General features: G+C 42.3%; 1 protein-coding gene across 1 annotated transcript; it reads right to left on the reverse strand.

Annotated features, from left to right (window-relative positions):
• Positions 1 to 2,834: 2,834 nt before the first annotated feature.
• Positions 2,835 to 14,918, reverse strand: ywhag1 (3-monooxygenase/tryptophan 5-monooxygenase activation protein, gamma polypeptide 1). The gene is made up of 2 exons (XM_072375057.1): positions 14,665 to 14,918; positions 2,835 to 4,380 (listed from the first exon to the last, which is right to left on the reverse strand). Exons 1-2 carry the CDS (start codon positions 14,749 to 14,751, stop codon positions 3,724 to 3,726), a joined length of 744 nt encoding a protein of 247 aa, XP_072231158.1. The 5' UTR covers positions 14,752 to 14,918; the 3' UTR covers positions 2,835 to 3,723.
• Between the last annotated feature and the right edge of the window lie 4,271 nt (positions 14,919 to 19,189).

Below are 19,189 nucleotides of genomic sequence, written 5' to 3' on the forward strand. Positions count from 1 at the left end.
GCGGAGGTAGGAAAATTCAGTGACTCTTTCAGTGTGGTCAGATTAATTTCAATCCAGTCATTTTACTTCCTTTCAGAAATGACCCATCAAATTTTCTGTGTGCATGTGTTATACCTAATTTTAGTCAGTATACCCATCACTGAAGGACTAGTTTCCGTTCAGTTGAGCTTAACTCTCCTGAGATTTGAGAACTGATGAGCTTACTTCAGCGTAATATTGCGCCACAGTAGATTTCCAGTGACACATCTACTAAGAGGAGCACTGAGAATATAAACTGAGAATATGTTTTACCAGTTTGCCACCACTCCAAACGATGCCTCCATCACACTTTTGTTTGTGTGCTATATTTCTTTTTTAAGGAATTCTTGAATTCCCAAACAGTTTGCTCTCTTTAGTGCTGTGTCATTTGTGGCATTTATACATCAACAACATCTCACAAACGTACTAAGGAATATTAATAAGTCTCCTGCTGTACCACATCAAAACGTGTGGTGTCAGTTTCAACTATTTGTGCCCATTGAGAATTCCCATTGAGAATTTCTGAGTAAAGTAACACTAAAAGAGCAACAGTAAGCTCCTAATACCTGCTGAAAATGATTTTACCTTAAAATACACTTTAGTTTCTAAATGGAGGACTTTGAGGTGTTATATTGTGCGTCTGGAGGATGAAATGTTCCACCTCTGTTGGCTGAAAACTGGCTGAAAAATGTCATGTTAAAAAGGGTTTTACATGTAAGAACAAAAAGAAAAGAGAATCATCTGGTACCCACCAGGCCTAAAAATGTGCTAAATGCAAACTCAGATAGACAACAACAGTTTACACATTACACTGTCGTCATTTAAGAGCTGCACCAAATTGTAAAAGCAGTCAGTGTAAAACTAAGTACACCCTTAGTAATGTCATAGGAATTAAGATTGATCATCATTAAGTGTGAACATCTCTATAGAAGCGGAAGTTTAGCCAGTTTGCTGGTCTCGAGCATTCAGGTGTGTGTTAACACAATGCCAAGGAGGTAAGACATCAGAACTAATCTTAGGGTTTAAGGCCATTTCCAAACTATTTGGAGTCCATCATTCTACAGAGAGAAAGGTTATTCATCAGTGGAAAACGTTCCAGACAGCCGACAATCTTCCAAGCAGGTTCACCCCAAGGTCAAACCATACAATGCTCAGAGAAATTGCAAAAAACCCAAGAGCTACATCTCAAACTCTACAGGCCTCAGTTAGCATGTTAAATGTTAAAGTTCAGGACGGTACAACAAGTATGGCCTGTTTGGAAGGGCTGCAGGAGAAAGCCTCGTCTCTCTAAAAAGAACATGGCAGCACAGCTTAGGTTTGTAAAGTTACATCTAAACAAGCACAAGACTTCTGGAACAATGTCCTTTTGGACAGACCAGACCAAAGTGGAGATGTTTGGTCATAATGCACAGCAGCACGTTTGGAGAAAACCAAACACAGCATATCAGCACAAACACCTCATATAAACTGTCAAGCACGGTGGTGGAGGACTGATGATCTGGGCTTGTTCTGCAGCCACAGGACCTGGACACCTTGCAGTCATTGAATCCACCATGAACTCCTCTGGATACCAAAGTAATCTGGAGTCAAATGTGAGGCCATCTGTCCAACAGCTAAAGCTTGGCTGAAACTGGCTCATCAACAGGACAATGATCCCAAACACAGCAGCAAATCTACAACAGAATGACTGAGAAAGAAAAGAATCAAGGTGTTGCAATGGTCCAGTCAAAGTCCAGACCTCAACCTCACTGAAATGCTGTGGTGGGACCTTAAGAGAGCTGAGCATAAACCAACGCTGCAAACTTCAATGAGCTGAAGCAACATTGTGAAGAAGAGTGCAACAAAATTCCTCCACAATGATGTGAATGACTGATAAAGTCATACAGAAAACTATTACTTCAAGCTAAGGCTGTTGAATCATGGGGTGTACTTAGTTTCTGTTACATGAATGATGACATGATTGAATATGTCGTTATCCATCTGAACTTGCATTGTCCTAATTTCAATACCCGAAAAGGACCAGGCGATCTTTGCCCTGATATGTAAAAGAATCTGAAGAAGGTGAACCTTCTTTTTTACACGACTCCCGTCTGCCAGCCAATGATGTGCAGCCTTACGTTAAAAATGTTCCTTTGTGGCATTTGGGTAAGCAATGCAAGCCAATCTTCCCTTTCAGTCCCCCTTATCAAGAAATGCATGTCACCATACCAAAGTCCGTAACAGATCAATTTATTGTTAACAATCACTGTTTTGGTATAGTGTACTTCAGCAAATGGAGTAAAGAAAACACAGATTAAAATAAGGTCTAGCTAACAATCGCAATAAAAAGAAAATAAATAGAAAAGAATCTGATTAAGGTCTAATAATTCCATGTCCATATGAATACATAACATCTACGGTATAAGTTAATAAATTGAAGCTACTGTATAAATACATCACCAGCATGCACAATATTGTATTATGGAGAATATTGGAGCAGTTATCATCTTACACTGAAGAGACAGTATAATAGGCAAGTGCATTTTCTTGACCAAGAATAAACTGAAGACAAAGTAAATCCACAAACCTCAAATCTGCTTGTACAGCTTCCACTTTAACAATGCATGTGCTCTGTTAACAAATTATTCGTAGCTTATTGTTTGGGTCTGTGGTTACAGGTGCCTCTGCAGAGATCCCGCTGATTGGTTGTAAAGATAGCCGTTACCTTGGAGAATGAATTTAATCAATTGAATTTTGCCATCCTAATCAAATTGTTCCCCACAAACATAAGGAGTCAATAGGGGTCGTTACAGTAATGACAATACTGACAATACGAATTAGGTGTCCAAAAACAGTTAATTTATTCAAGAAAGCACATCAGCACATGAGAGGGACAAGCTGCACTAAGTTTACTTTATGAGTTTGCATTTTAAGTTACAGTATGACTGACTGTGTGACTGAGCTGGACACACACCTGACACAAAGCAAACAAAAACTTCTTTTTTTCCCCATGTTATCCTCAACCACAGAGACAACCTGCTTTTCACTCGACGGTCATGTGTGCGGTGCAACTAAAGATGCCGGTAGGTTTGAAGTTTAGGCGATGGAAGTTCTACACCTCTCTGAGCCCGCCTCTCATCTCAGGAACCCGTCTGCTCTCACTCTTGTCTGTCTTTCTCACTAAGCAAGGCCATGACATTCAAGCTTACGCTAATTTTCTTGCTGCTCAAGCATCGACACTCAATTTCTGACTGCTCCTCCCCTCGCTGGATACACTAAAGACAGCTCAGCTTCATTTGCGCGATAAGACCAGTCTCTGCCAGTGTGAAGGTAATCGTAACCCCGATATTCACGCTGCGACGAGCGGCGTGCTTCTTCCTGCTAAAGTCGTATTTTGGCAAATGCTGCGGAGGCTGTCAAGGAGGGGGGGTTCCAATGTTTTTTTTTTTTTTTTGTTTTTTTTTTAATCATAGCTTATTTCTCAAACTAAACCTGCCTTCCCTTCTCCTAGTTTTTTTTTTTTTCACTTTTAATTTGTGGAAAAATAAAGAACAGCAGCCGCATCAGTAGCATCGGCTAAACTGGCCGCCGATGTTCCATCGCCCCCTCCCCCCCCCCCGATTTTTTTTGTTTTTAATTAAGAACTTTTTTAACCTATTGTTATTATTTTGTCGTCATTTGTGAGCGCGTGTTGTGTTGTTTTGGCAGAATGACGTTGCGGGCTCTTTAGTTGTTGCCCTCTCCTCCCTCGTCGTCCTGCTGGTCGCTCGTCCACAGCGTCAAGTTGTCTCGTAGCAGCTGCATGATGAGAGTGGAGTCTTTGTAGGAGTCCTCGTTGAGGGTGTCCAGCTCGGCGATGGCGTCGTCAAAGGCGGTCTTTGCCAGGTGGCACGCCTGCTCGGGGGCGTTCTGGATCTCGTAGTAGAAGACGGAGTAGTTGAGGGCCAGGCCCAGGCGGATGGGGTGGGTGGGCTGCATGTGCTCCTTGCTGATCTCGTGGGCCTCGCTGTACGACTTCTCGGAGGACTCCACCACCGAGGCTCTCTTCTCCCCCGTGGCCACCTCAGCCAGGTAGCGGTAGTAGTCGCCCTTCATCTTCAGATAGAACACCTTGCTCTCGTGCTGCGTTTCGTTGCAGTTCTTGATCAGGAAGTTATCGAGGAGGTTGAGAACGTCCTGGCAGACGGCCTCCAGCTCCTTCTCGATCTTTTCCCGGTAGGCCCGCACCATCTCGATCTTCTTCTCATTGCCGTCAGCCGACGTCTTCTGCTCAATACTGGAGATGACGCGCCAAGATGAGCGCCTCGCCCCAACCACGTTTTTGTAGGCCACAGAGAGAAGGTTCCTCTCCTCATTGGATAACGCTTCGTTCAGCTCTGTGACCTAAACAAATGGGGAAAAGAGAAGAATATGCTTATCGGTTCTATTTCTTTCAAATATTTTAAAACATGTCTTTGTAATATTCAAAGTGGGACAGTTTTCATCCAGCAAAGAAAAGGATGGATGTATTCATCCATTTGTCAAGGTAAAACACACAGCTTGAATGTAGCCCCGAGACAACCACCAAGACAACAGTCCCTGCATCCAGAGCAGTGAGCTGCACTTCGGGACACTGACGTCATCCTGAGGTGGCTGCTGATTGGCTGTCCGCAGCTCTGAAAGCTGGTTTTGTTTGGACAGGCCTCTGTCTGACTGAAGGATTTAATCCCTTTTACCCCACTGGGACTGTGGAGCAGGGGCATCTTTACATATCTTTTCTGAGGATAAAGCCTTTTGTTACTTTCTTTTTTAACTGAGTTCCACGCGCACAGCAAAGCAGCCCCCCCCACACACACACACACACGATCAGTGGAAAACAGCTCTATGCAAAGCCTTGACTCAGCTGTACACTGTCCACCATGAAAATATATAAAAACTGAAAAGATCGTGCTGCAATTATTTACATATAAGGAATATATACATTTCTAGGGTTTAAATATCAATAATGCTGGACATAGGAACATTAAAAGCTTTCCAGGTTTTTTATTGTAAACTGAAGTATTGGACACATTGCGTTAGAACACTTAGTCGTGTTCAGAGAAAGCCTAAACGTGCGAGTGCAAAGTTTTACAACAAGCCACGTCATAGTGGTGGAAACACTTAGGATTCAGCTGAATGTCTGCAGTATATTAAGGAGGATTAGTACTTTCACATTATTACGATCACACGCTGCTGTGACTAAAATAAAAATCAGGGGATCACTGAATTTAGACTGATTCATTCTTTTGGGACCATGAATGTCTGCCCAAACTTTTAAGCTATTTCATGCAACAGTGAGCGTGTTTGCTTGTTGAGCCTGTGTTGGACAGGTGACCTGGTGTGCCCCTCTGCCAGCTGATGCCAGCTGGGATAGGCTCCAGGTCCCCTGCCACCCTGAATTGGATGAGGCAGGTATGAAAAATTGGGTGGATGGCAGCCAGAATAATTCACAAAAACTACAAAATCGCCCCTTTGTTATCAAAATCTTATCATCGATTCAATCGTTGATCAAACTCTGGGGGTTTTATCTTCTGTCGGTTATTAATCTCTTTGGAAAATTTTGTGCAAATCAGCACTTTTTTTTATCATTTTTGATATTTCAGTCTTAATCATTGAGGTGGACTGACTCACCAACTGAAAATATTGTACCGCCTAACAGTGCGCATGCAGCATCTGCAACACATGTAAAGGATGACTGTTTGCTTGAGTGTCTTCCTCAGTCACTGACACGGTGTAAACGCAGTAAATTTGCCTGATTTGACTCCAGAGGTGCACAGCAGCTGCTAATCCCTGTTTGGAAGTTGTAACTGTATTGTCTGTATTGATGCAAAAATATGCCAAATTATGTCTAATTTAATCATGCTTCTGCACTCGTCTATCAGTACAACTCTGTGCAGTCAGTTTTGATATATACTTTAACAGTAGAAGGGAGGGAGAGGAGGGCAAAGAGCAAGCAGTGATGCAATCTCCAGTTTCCATGGCAACTGCAAAATCTGCTTTGTTTGTGAGAGCCTCTCTATCTCTGTTGGAGATGCAGGCCACAAGCTGCTCAAGGCGAGCACAAGGCTGACGACGTGGTGAAAGCTGCAATGTGGAGGGTGAGGAAAGAATGAGGAAGAAAACCACAACCTCTTCCCCTCCATCACTGCCCTGCAGACGCCTGTAAGAGCCGCAAAGACGGTGATTAGTCTTTCCGACCAGTTTGTCTGAGCATCACTCTTCACGGTTAGATCAAATAAATGGTTGTTTGATCATGAAAACGTCCAAAAACATCTTTGATCAGTGGCTCAGTCCCTCAATCAAGTCCGCTTTTCTCAGATTTCTAACAGATGGGCTGACATCAAATAAAGTAGAGGCATTGGTTGTCCCCCAAAAAAAGGCCAGCAGACTCTGTTTGATCATTCTCCCCAAATAATAAATCAATTGATCACTTATTGTACGGTAATTGTACAATTAACATATTTTCATGGTTTATTGCAAAATACCCAAAAGACTAATCGTATTCAGGCTGTTGTTTGGCAAAATATCTGCATTTTTGGCCCGCTCACATACTTTAAAACTCTTGGTCTTGTAGGTGGATATTCATGGTCACCAGATGATGGACACTGGTTCTGTTGTCAATCTAAAAGATTGACTGAAAATGTGTGTTGTTACCCTATGACGGATGACTTTAACTTGCTCTCAGAGCATTATACTTTCATGTCATGTGGAGGAAGCAAAACCTTTTATTTGGTTATCTTACATCCTGTTCTGTTGGGCCACCCTGAGCTTAAACCTAAATTGTTTTACACAGTTAAACAATCACTATGCCTTGCCCTACTTCAGTTCATTCAGCAATGCAGGTTCCAGTTTTATTCTTGTTTATTACAGACTGTCACTACACAAGATGTTGTAAAAGATTCTCTGTCATAACTTAAATGACCTCTTTACTGTAGGTATGAAGGCATCCAAACAATAGGAAGGCATCCATTGCGTAACAATCCTGCATAAAAGCCCAAGAGAACACAGCCTCGGCGCTCTTTATCTCAGCCTATTAAATTACAATCGGAGTACACGACCTACAGTAGTTGTAACCAGCAAGAGGAGGTCAGGGCTGGAGCAGCAGAGGTCAGAAAAACAGGGCCTGAACAACTCTGTACAAACATGGCTGCCTTTGTTTCAGAAGTGCTGCAGGGCGAGCAGAAAGCCCCGGCGGAAGCTGCGGAGCGGGGATGACAATGGAGCTCTGTCTACCCATAATGCTCATCAATCGCGCCTGTGCTCCGTTGTGACTCATCCTTTCACAAGGCAGTCAAACTTCCAAACGACTGCGTGTTCATACAAACACAGGCCAGCCAGGACGATCAATAAGTTGCTCTATGACAACTTGTGCTGTGTGTGGCCGTTGGAATACAGCGTTAATACGTTACAGTCCACATTATGAAGCTTCCCAGAAGCTTCATATGTCCCACACAGTCCCACGGCTCCCCTTTTCTCTGCATTCCATGCTTTCTCTCTGTCTTTTCTTGCTCATTTGCTCACGCACCCCCTTCTCTCCTAACCTGATGTGACTGACCCCACCCCCCTGCCAACCCTCTTTCAGGCAGTGGAGCACAAAGGCGCCCTGGACGACCTGACGTCACCAGTGGCGTGAACAGGGTTAGCTGAATGTGCCACAAAGAGCCCCAGTGGTGAGAGGAAGAGAAGCAAGGCAGCGTATGTGCTCCTCGTTGAAGATGCTGACAAGCAGCCTTCAAGCAACCCTAGTTGCTACGTTTCACATATGTCCGTAGTTTTTGCTGTGATCCCAACTAATGTCAGCTACTACTACCTCACATGAACTGGATTTTCTTTCAAATTCCTCACTTTCGCATCAGTTGTGAGTCATTGAAGACTCATGATGTGTTAACTAATAGTATCACTGGTAATAATGATGCTGACTTGTGTAATTGCATTACTAGTAATCTGTCACAGACTGCCAGGAACAGAGGCTGACGCTGCACACTTCAAGGTCTGCAATAAACTCGTTAGCTTGTTCAAGGGAATGAAATCCCCAACAAATTTTCCTCCTGCAATGTGCCAAAGTAATACAGCAACAGCTTGTCTTCTACGGGCACAAAACACGGCGACAAACCCCTGGCCAAAAATCCCCTCGCCTGCCTCTGAGTTCTCACCGATCATTGGAGCATCACCATGCTGTGGTAAACCTGTCACTGTCGCTCTGAGCGGTATTGAAAGGTGATTGCGGCCCCATATAGAAAGATTTTAATATTAATATACCATCTGTGAAGGGTGGATATGACCAGAAACTGCTGCCACATCTTGCTGTCTCGTCATCTTATTAATGAATCTATGAATAGAAGCCCATCTGAGAGCTGAATTGGGAGATTGTCATCTTTGAAGTAAGTGAGCCTGTGAACCACTAACTGCTTTCTAGTGTCAGACTGTGTTCAAACGCCGCTCGGTCCACTGAGGGTAAAACATCCAAGAGCAGTAACGAGCATAAAAATGTTGTTTTTTTAAGGGGCAGAGGCTTTAAAGTGAAAAACCAGAAAGAAGTTACGAGATGATGAGCGCTAGTAACGGACGTCTAGATAGTTAGTTAGTTATCAGACTAAAGACTGAGTTAACAGTAGGTAAAAAACATAAAAAAGTCAGTAATTTATTGTGTAGCATTAAAATCTAAAGCTTAAGCTTCTACTGATATTATCACTCACAAATATCATATCCGAGTAATTGTCCAAAATATAGATATTGTTCAATATGTGACTAAATTAAAGCTTTATTTATAATTTAATTTAACTTATTTTGGAAAAAGATGCTCAGGGTCCAACAGAGTGACTCCTTTTCCATTGGTTACATTAACCAATGCAACTCTGAAGTCCCACCATGATGAATTTTGGGTAATTCGGGGTCAAAGTTTGTTAACTCTCTGTTATGAATAATGCAACTGATAAAAATCCAGTCCAGCCAATAGCTCCAAGTTTAGTTTAGTATCGTTAAAGTCCTTTGTCTCCATCTGCTTCTTCTTCGTCATATTTGACTGTTTCGACCAATTTTTTAGCCAAAGACAACTAAAACTAACCAGGTTACATCTGTAGGAGGCACCGGTGATGGTTAGCAACCTTTTCTGTGCTCTCTGCACTGGAAGCAGAACAACCTCTCATATATAACCCAAACACACTGTAAGTGTTTGTTGGGATATCAGATTAATACAATAAAACACATCCATCAGGCTCAGGTATCCTGTGCATTTCTTACGTTCTTATTTACAAAAAACTGGTTGCAAATCTGACAACAAGCCTTTCGAAGTGTTACCTCTATCAGAGCACTATCACAGTTCTAAGGTATAGTTTCTCTGTCTTTGTCCCTAAGAGAAGAGTTTTCTGTTCTGTGTTCATGCTGCTGCAGACGGCCTGCTCTGCTAAGAACTTTGTGCCTTTACCTTTACGCCTCCCTGAGACACTGAAAACGTTTGATCATTTGGTGAACAACACTAAATGTGCTACACTGCTCTAACTCCACAGTTTACAGAGTAACTCCACAGGGTAACTGAGCTGGATTTGGTCCCAGTCCGTGCTCCAAAACCTCCATGAAGGTAAGTGGAATGACATCCAACTAGTATCAATAATCCAGTACAAATGCAGCATTTTTGGCGTAAGAATGTACATTTTCTAAAATGTGGGCATCAGTCTGCATGTTTATACTCATCTAAAGCTGGCCTTTCTTCACTACTCCACAGCTGAGGGTTTGGCTACAGACATGCTGCCAGCATTAATGTCCCCACACTTGGTGGCAGCGAGTAAGAAAAGTTGACATCCGGATAATAAGCTGCTGGTGAGCTGCTGCAAATGTACGCCGGGCTGTTAGATGCCGTGAGATGAACCGGGTGGTGCTGCGTGTAGGTGGGGACGGTGGGCGTTTTTCGTAGTACTTCTGTGACTCACCACTGAGACAAACTCATTTCAAACCCTCCTGAAAACTCCTCAGATGACACTGGACTGACGCTTTTGTTCTTCCAAAGAAATGAAGACATAGGAGTCTGATGCATCCCGATACCCAAAACAATGACGTGAGAATTAACTGGAAAAAAAAAAGAAATGTTGAGAGGTAGAAGTATATATTGTAAAATGTATCTTTCAGAACTCTTATGGATCCCTAAGATCCACTTTTTTATTGTAGTATTGCGCTCTGGAGCACAGAGACCAGGTCTTTGCTGTCATAGCCCTGAAATTATGGACTCAAATACTGCTGGAGGTTGAGCAGGATTCAACCTTTTCTGTTGTTAAGTCTTGCCGTAAAACACTTCTTCCCTCCTTGGCTTTTTATTCTGTATGAGAGTTCAGATTTCTGCATTAATGCTAGAGTCTTTATTCTAAATATCTGTGCTGCCCTGCTTTTTTTCGTTGCTTTTTTTGGTTAAATGTACAGCACTTTGGTCAAGAGAAGGTGTTTTAAATGCGCTTTGTCAATGAACTTGAACTTGAAGCTCAGATAAGCGTAATGGTAACAATAAGAAACTGAAATCTGCTGTTGGCACCATGGGCACATGTAGAGGGATATATTAGATACATGAAAGTTTTTTTTCTCTTTGTTAACAACACGAACAATGCGGAGAAAAAACGCCGGCTCCAGTGGCTCTCGGCGTACACGCTGGTAACGTTGGCTGTTGGCTGGAAACTGGTTCCAGTCGTTTTCAGTTAAGTGACGTGGAAATGGTTCAGACCTGTGGAACGGACCCTTTTTCAACTGCTGCAGCTTCATGACAAAAAGAATTAAGTGGGAGCCTTAAACCGCCTCAGTTTACAACGTTACCCTGTTTAAGAAGTCAGGCCACCGGTGAAATTAAACCAGCAGGGTCGGTGATTCATATCCGCAACACAAACCTTCATTAGTTATTATCAGTGTGTGGTGGTGGACAACGTTTGCAGTTCCAATAGATGGACATTTGTAGTGTAACAACAACCTGTAATAGTTTAATATCTCATACTATTATTCTGCAATCATTCCACAGTGGTTACTGCTGAGCACTCAGGCCCACATATTTAGCATTCATACTATTTGTATGGACTATAAAGGACCTGTTATGAATCTGTTATCTACAGTTAGCTTATATGTGTGTAAGAAACTGTGTACTTGAATAAATAAACAGCTATTCTTACTGCTTTGCAGCCTAATTCAGTTGATTAACTGTTCCATTATGCAGGTATTGGTTCCTTTATGTGCATCCTAATATCTTTATTGAAGAGCAGAAACTTGCACAGCCATAACATATCAAACGTTCCATATATAGCGGCGGCAGTAGCAATAAATCTGCTAATGTACTCAACAAACTTCCATGTAGGAATAATGCGTTCGGCTCATTAAGTACGATGGAAGCCTTGGCTATCTGTGCCATGAACTCCCTTAGACAAAGATGTAAGCTCCCCAACGGGGTGTGAGTGTGTGCATGAGTGCACAAGAGTGTGTGAACGATAAATCAGACTAATGGAGTCAAATCAGCAGATCGTACAGTAGTGGCTGCAGCAGCTTGGTTAAATTAGACTGTGAATGTGCAAGAGCTCTATAGAACAGTGGAAAATCCTAATCCTAGCCCATAAGTGTGATGAATAAAGTGTGAAGTTACTGAGAAAGTAAGTAAAAGGAAGACACAAAGTAAAACCTAACCTTTAATTGTGTTACTGTACACAGCCTACGTAAATGTGGTTTGGGGTTCTTTGTATAGATGTTTGCTTAAAAACTGAGATCTATACAAAAAGTAAAAGTGTCCCTTTATGAGTCAGAGTCAAACCTGAACTGGATGCAGCAAAACCCAACATGCTCGGCTTTGCTGCATTTGCTTTTGCTGCTCCACAACTTTGAAAGAATAAACAGACTCCAGAGATCAGTATGCTTCAAAATGAGCTGCGTCTTTTTCACAAAAGCTCCCCTGAAGTTAGAAAACGGATTCCCACTAAAACATACATGAAACGCACGTAATGCAAAAAAACACCAGCAACATTCCTCTGGGAGTATGAAAGCATTTTTCACATCGAGCTGCTCAGTCAGGCCTTTGAGAAGCAGTCATTACAACATCTAAGGGCTGCCGCTCTGCACCCACGTGGATAACATGATGTAATACCTTCATTAGACATGCACACTGTAGTACTGATCTTCCAATATGAATATTCACCATACGCTGTCAAAATGTACTACAGTGATGACAGCGGGGGGGCAGGCGTTCTGTCATATCTGTGATATTTTTATAACAGCAGCACCCTGATTATCAGGAGCCACAAACTAGCGGAGGCCGTCTCATGTTGAGGAGAGGTCCTTTTAACATTTAGACCATCAACACAGAGTCGAACAGTTGAGTGGCAGCTGCCTGATCATTCTGCCGCATTGTATTTTGAGAGTGGGGGGGTTTGAGATGCTTAATGATGGACAAGAGTCAAAACACAGCAAATGAAACACAGGTAGTTTTCTTGTGAATTCATTCTGCTTACTAGAAGTGAATGCTGCTTTCATGTCCATATTCAAAGCGGGTTTGGACAAAACAGAGGCATCAGATTATGAATCTCTTCCGGGATATGCTTGTTGGACAAGTAAACCTGCCTCATATGCTTGCTTTTTGACCTCTAGCTCCACTCCTCCTCCCTGTCATTAAAAAGATTGTCTCCTACTGACGAGACTAACTTCTATCTATTCCAGTAAAGCTGACTCTTTTCTTCTTTATGCTGAGCCCATCAAAACTCGCAGTGTCCAGGCCTGGTTTCTCAGTGTTAAACTGGTAGGGCGGGTGCAGTGCTGTCATCGTGGTTGATCAGATCCGTTGCCACCGGGGCGATTGCCATGTCTGCAGTGGCAAGGGATTCCCCTGAAATGATGGGCGAGGCAGCAGACACACCCCGCTGCCCGGCTCTGCAGAGAGGCCGGCTGGGTGAGGGGCAGCTCTGTCTCTCTGACTCGGCACAAATGGGAAGGGGTGGAGCCGGGCCCCTGCTGGCATTACCACTACAGGCCGGTCCAGGAGAGCAGTGTGCAGCGTGGCCTTTAAACACTCTGACAGCTTACTTGTTGACTCTTGGAGCTGAGGCTGATGCGTACCGTGTGGCTTTCTCTACTATCAATAAAAGCAAACAGATTTGACTATTCTATGTCTATTAATCTGGGAAATTTGCACAAATCTAGAGAAAAACATAGCCAACACTACTCATTTTGTCATATCAAAGTAAAGCAGATAGCTTCCATCTTCTTGAGTTCGTACTTATAATAAAAATGTCACTATTTGTGAGAAAAGCCAGTATAGCAGAAGAAACAGTCTTTTTTTTTTAATGAGGGAGCATGCACACAGATGTGAATGACTTTAACCGGGAATCTATCCGGTCCTAAATCGACCCACTGTCCACACACTCCTGACACAGTGAGATGGAGCCTTTGTGAAGCAGTGATAAAGCGCTGCATGTGAAATGGTGCACTACGGGTGGGCCTGTGCTGCAGCTTGGCAGATGCTGCGGCACGCCTCTGTGTGGGAACCTGCTGTAAGAGGTCGAGGACGCAGGGATGCGGTTGCTACGCGGCATCGATTAACACAAGCGCTTCGTCATGCTCTGATAATAAATAAAAAAAAAGAAGTAGAAGAAGAATGGGGGCCATTTGCTGCAATATGACATCTACGGCGATTCTTCTGGAAAGCTGTCCGTCCACAAACACACCCACGTCTGCGAGGTTTGTGTTTTGTGCGCTCCTTCTGCGCAAATCGATTGCGATCAACCTTCAGCCAACATTGCCCCTCTCTTAATGCGCCAAATGTGCGGCAGCAACGCCTGGTTGCTTCCCCCAACATCCAGCCCCCCACCCCCCACCAAAAAAAAAAAAAATCGTTTTTTTTAAATTGGCATTTTGACGCCAAATAGAAGGCTCATTATGTCGGGTAAAACCGGAACACGACCGTAAGCGCAGCCTACGATGTCACTCGCATCACCATGGTACCACCCCGCTCGCCCTCTGCTCCAACAGTATGCGCATCTTTCGGCGGGGTCCCTGTGGTACTCCTTCACCGTTAGGAAAAATCTGACCAAGACAGACAAAGACCGCCACCTCCAGTCGTTATTCTGTGCTTATTCTTCCCCTTCGGTTCTGTTCAATTCAAGCAGCCTGGCCGTGTGTGAAGGAGCCCGGCGAAAGGCACCGCCCCAAGATCAAACAGTCCGCATTCAGACAACCAACGCACACCGCCGATTAAACCACCCCCCACCCCACCCCTGATTTACTGCAAATCAGAGATTTCCACTGAACCTCATTTCGATTTCACTGAAACCTCTTTTTCTTTTATTTCTGCATGGAAACTAGCGAAACGTGAGCATAGGCTGTGAGGGCCTAACAGCCCTGTTCAGACGATGTTGCCCAAATCTTATCATCGCAGTCCCTCACCACACTCACGGTTATGCCTTTCACATGAAGGTGGTCTTTAATCATAAGTTTCATACACCAGTTTTGAATGGCTTATCCGCTTAAGTCAAAATGTGCCCTCACCCAGGGGCACCGTCCCTTGTCTGCGTATTGCTGCCCCGGCGCTTGGCGAGCGAGCTTTTACGCATTCCCTACAGAGACACGCGCGGGTCGACGTGTTAATTATCACAGAAAATGAGTAAGAAAAGAGAAAGGTCATTATAGATGAAGGCTACTTACCGATTTCATGGCAGCTGCCATATCATCATACCTCTCCGCCTGCTCGGCCAGCCTGGCTTTCTGCACCAGTTGCTCGCGGTCAACCATTTTAGTGGTGGTTTGTTTTCTTGCCTCGTGTGTTTCAGAGCTAAAAGTCGTAGTATGAATGTTTTAATGCGGAGTAACGGTGCCGGGTCCTGTCGCCGCAGCTGCTGCCTGCTGTCTGTGTGCCTGCCTACGGGACACCCCTCCCCCTCCAAGCGCTCTCCCTGGGTTGTGTCACCACCCTAAAAAGGCGTGTCCTCTCAGAGTGATGTAACGACCCAGGCAGCCGGAGAAACTGACAGCACAGCCCTCACTAGCCACAGGAGTCAGACTCACATTTGCTTATCCAAGGAGCAGATTTTAAAAGTCGCAAATGTTCCGGTGAATCCATCTGAAAAATCTCTCCAAGAGGAAGGTTTGTGTGGAAGCCATTTTTGCCCCCTACATGCAACATATTGGGGAACAACGTGGCTTTCCCAGAAGAAAATATCTTATATTTAAAAACCCCAATTCCAAAACAGTTGGGACATTGTGTAGAAATCTAAGATATAAGCAGAATTACAATGATTTCATAAACCGATACCTTTTTTGCAACAGAAAATACAAAACATCAAATATTGACAGTGAGACATTTTACTATTTCAAGAGATATATCCACTCATCTTGAATTTAATGGCAGGAACACGTCTCAAAAAGTTAGGATAGGGGCGACAAAAGGATGGAAAAGGTTCAGGAGGCTCTGCATTAAAAACAGACTTGATTCTGTCGTGGAAACCACTGCATTGACTCAGGAACACTTCCAGAAATCATTGGTGAACACAGTTCACCATGAAATCCACAAATCCAGGTTAAAGCTATATCATGGAAAGAAGAAGCCATATGTGAACATGATCCAGAAACACTGCCGTCTTCTCTGGGCCAAAGCTCATTTAAAATAGATTGTGGAAAAAGTGGAAAACTGTTCTGAGGTCAGACAAATCAAAATCTGAAATTCTCTTTGGAAAATCATGTATAGCTTGCCCTGAACACAATAAAGGAGAAGAACCATCCAGCTTCTTATCAGCTCTCAGTTCAAAAGCCTGCGTCTCTGATGGTTTGGGGGGTGCAATAGTGGATATGGAACTGGAAACTTGAACATCTGGAAAGGCTCCATCAGTGCTGAAAGGTATATATACAGGTTTCAGAGCAACATGTGCTCCCATCCAGATGACGTCTTTTTCGGGGAAGGTCTTCCATATTTCAGCAAGACAATGCTAAACTGCATGCTGCATCTATTCCAACAACATGGCTTCATAGTAGAAGAGTCCAGGTGCTGGACTGACCTGCCAAAGAAGACCCAGAACTGTTGAGCAGCTGGAATCCTTCATCAGACAAGAATGGGACAATATTCCTCTTCCAAAGGTTCAACGACCGGTCTCCTCAGTTCCCAGATGTTTACAGACTGATGTTAGACGAAGCGGGGGATGCTACACAGTGGTGAACACGGTTCTGTCACAATTTCTTTTAAAACATGTGGCTGCCATCAAATTGAAGATCTTTTCATGAAATAGTAAACATATATTTGATTTTATGCTCTGTCATGAATGAAAATATCAATTTATGAGATTTGCAAATAATTTCAGTCTGTTTTTATTTACATTTAACACAACGTCCCAGCTTTTTCAGAACAGGGTTGTAATGAAGTAAAAGAAATTCAATATCGCACATATACTATTAAAAAAAAAAACATTTCTGAATATATGAATATTAGCATCAAATGTTTGGTGTATGTAAACGTTTCCCTGCATTCTGGATGAAATGTGGACATTTTATGAAGTCAGAACACAAATATATCATAGAATTAGTAGTAAAATAATGATCCTATTGTGAGAACAAGCACACAGAAAATAGTGTATTATGAATTTGTTGATACTTTGGGGGATAATTTCACATCGAAAGGTCAAATTCCCAAAAATCCACCCATCATTTGTAGTTTTTAGAAAAAAAGAAAAAAAACACATAGAGTGTATTTGAATGTTGAACAATAAATATTACAGAGGAATATTTCCAAGATGCGTCATTTAAAAAAAAGAATCTTCTTTGTTTTGTTGTTGCTGAGGATGCCGTTGTCTCCATAATCTCTATACTTTGTACATTTTTAAATGCAGAATTGTATTGTTTGTCAATTTTCTATGTCTACTCTCTTAGGTCCTGTATCAACTATGTGTCCTCGTGAAGAAGGACTTTAAAAAGTTAAAAGTAAACCGCATTACATTTATATTTATTGCTGTGGTGTAACAAAGTCATACTGTTACTATAAACCAGCACACTACTCAAGTCCATGTGCAATTTATAGATTATCAACCATGAAAATGTTAACTTCCCTGGTCCCCATTTAAAAAATACTCTCTTCATGTGAGAAGGTCAGTTGACATGATAAGGGTTTACCTTTGGTCTCATTGGAAGACAAAGGGTTCCAAGAGGGGGCCAAGTTTTGGTATGAGAAGGAGCCTTTGGCTTAAGATCAGGGAGTCCCATTTCCTGAGCTGCCTGACTCGACACAAAGATGAATATTCATTATGGTCAGTTATCGGTCAGTTTTCATTTTTCATATAATTCAGTTTCACTTCTGACCACATATGGAGTACAAACAATACAACTTACAATCAAGATCACAATCAATGTGATACAACTCATTCAAACAGTTTTAACACAAACATTTATGTCCTCAGACTGCGGTAAAAAACCCAACCAAGACATCCGTGGAGAATAATCGTAATAGTTTGGTAATATCTTTGCTCTATTTTATGTTATTGCTGTACAAGAATATGATATTTATCCCCAACACAGTTATTATCATATCTAATTATCTTTCCAGTCCAACCTGCTGTATCTTCCTGGAATTTTTTGGATTCTACCGTCAGCTAACCTGAGCTCGCAAATTACTCATCTTTGTCCCTGGCTCTGATTCAACAAATACACTTCAAACTTAAGCTCATTTTAAAACTCAATACGAAGGTCACAAGAGTACAGCTCATGTAGTTCTCCACTCCAGTTCTGCTTGAACCAGTCTTTACGCCTCTATTCAACTGTCCTTTTAAGCCATTAAATATCGATCCATTAACGTTCAAGCTAAGTGTAAGAAAGTCGACATTCATCTCGAATTTGCTTGATGCAAAAAATTCAAAGTGACACATACATACTTGCCTTTGACTGTCATATAGGATCACGTCTTCTACATCATTTAATTGAGTCCTCTTTGTGGAGTGTCAGTTTGGGACCCAGGAGTTATTGACTGATGACTTTCAGGGCTTTTGTGACCTGGAACTCAGCTAACTGGTCAAGACTTATTGTTCAGGTGTATTATTGAATACAGGTACGTTTAATAAAGCAGTTTTCTTTTCTTCATCTTTTTTGGATAATATTCCGACTTACACTGATATTTACCCTGATGCATGCAAAGCCTACTTAGACGTGATTGATCCATGTTATTTGGACTAAAAATAGCTCTGGAAAACCATAATAGTCATCACCGGCTACAGATTCTTTAATTAGTTTTTGATGTCCTTTTGCCGACAACCACATGATAAGTGTTCAGTTTACATTATCATAGCTATGTTTAAATAAGAATATAGTCCTGTGCAACAGTCTTGAGTCATCCCTTCCTTCTTTATGTGTTGACGGGTAAACAGGAATGAGATGCAGCAGTTTACTGAAACATGTGCAAACATAAATGGAGATACACTATATAAGACAAAAAAGGTGTGTTAAATTCTAAAAAGCTTGAAAGTGCCCATGAATCATTCTCAAGGCTTCTTAAAGGACATTTCAAAGCTCTTCTTTGGATGAATTTTGTTCCGTTCTCTGTCAGATGATCCCACACTGCTTCAATAATGTTGAGGTCGGGGCTCTGGGGAGGATTCATCCCTCCATAAGACCTGTTGCCACTGATTTTCAGTCCACTTCTTGTGTCATTTGGTATAGCTCAGCCTTTTCTCCCTGTTTCCCTTCCTTAGGAATGGCTTCTTGACAGCCACCCTTCCATGGAGACCATTTCTGATGAGGCTTAGGCCAACAGTAGATGGATCAGCTGAAGGTCCAGATGCATCTCTCAGGTCCTGTGTCAGGTAATCCCTTTCAGATACTGTTCATATGCTGTATAAATATTTTTTTCTTTAGACCTGATGATTTTTCTTCTGTCCATTTTCCTCAAAAAATCACACTGCACACCATGCCAAGATTTGTCAAGTTTTCAACTAATAGCTCTTTTGGAATCACCTAGTTGAAGTAAAAATTCTATTTTATGTCTGTCAAACTGTTATCTTTGACATTTTTGTAGATGCAACTAAAGAAATAGTAACAAAATATGTGTCTTTGACAGACTGCAAGTAACAAAGTGCCTGAAGATACAGTTTGAAATGGTTTATTTGCTTAGTCTGTTATGTACAGACACAACAGTTTCAACCCTCGATTTAGGTGCGTTTTTATATACTTGAAAGAATCATAGATCCATGTTAAGTTA

Source organism: Leuresthes tenuis, unplaced genomic scaffold, assembly GCF_036924035.1.
Source record: "Leuresthes tenuis unplaced genomic scaffold, fLeuTen1.0.hap1 SCAF_21, whole genome shotgun sequence".
NCBI lineage: Eukaryota > Metazoa > Chordata > Actinopteri > Atheriniformes > Atherinopsidae > Leuresthes > Leuresthes tenuis.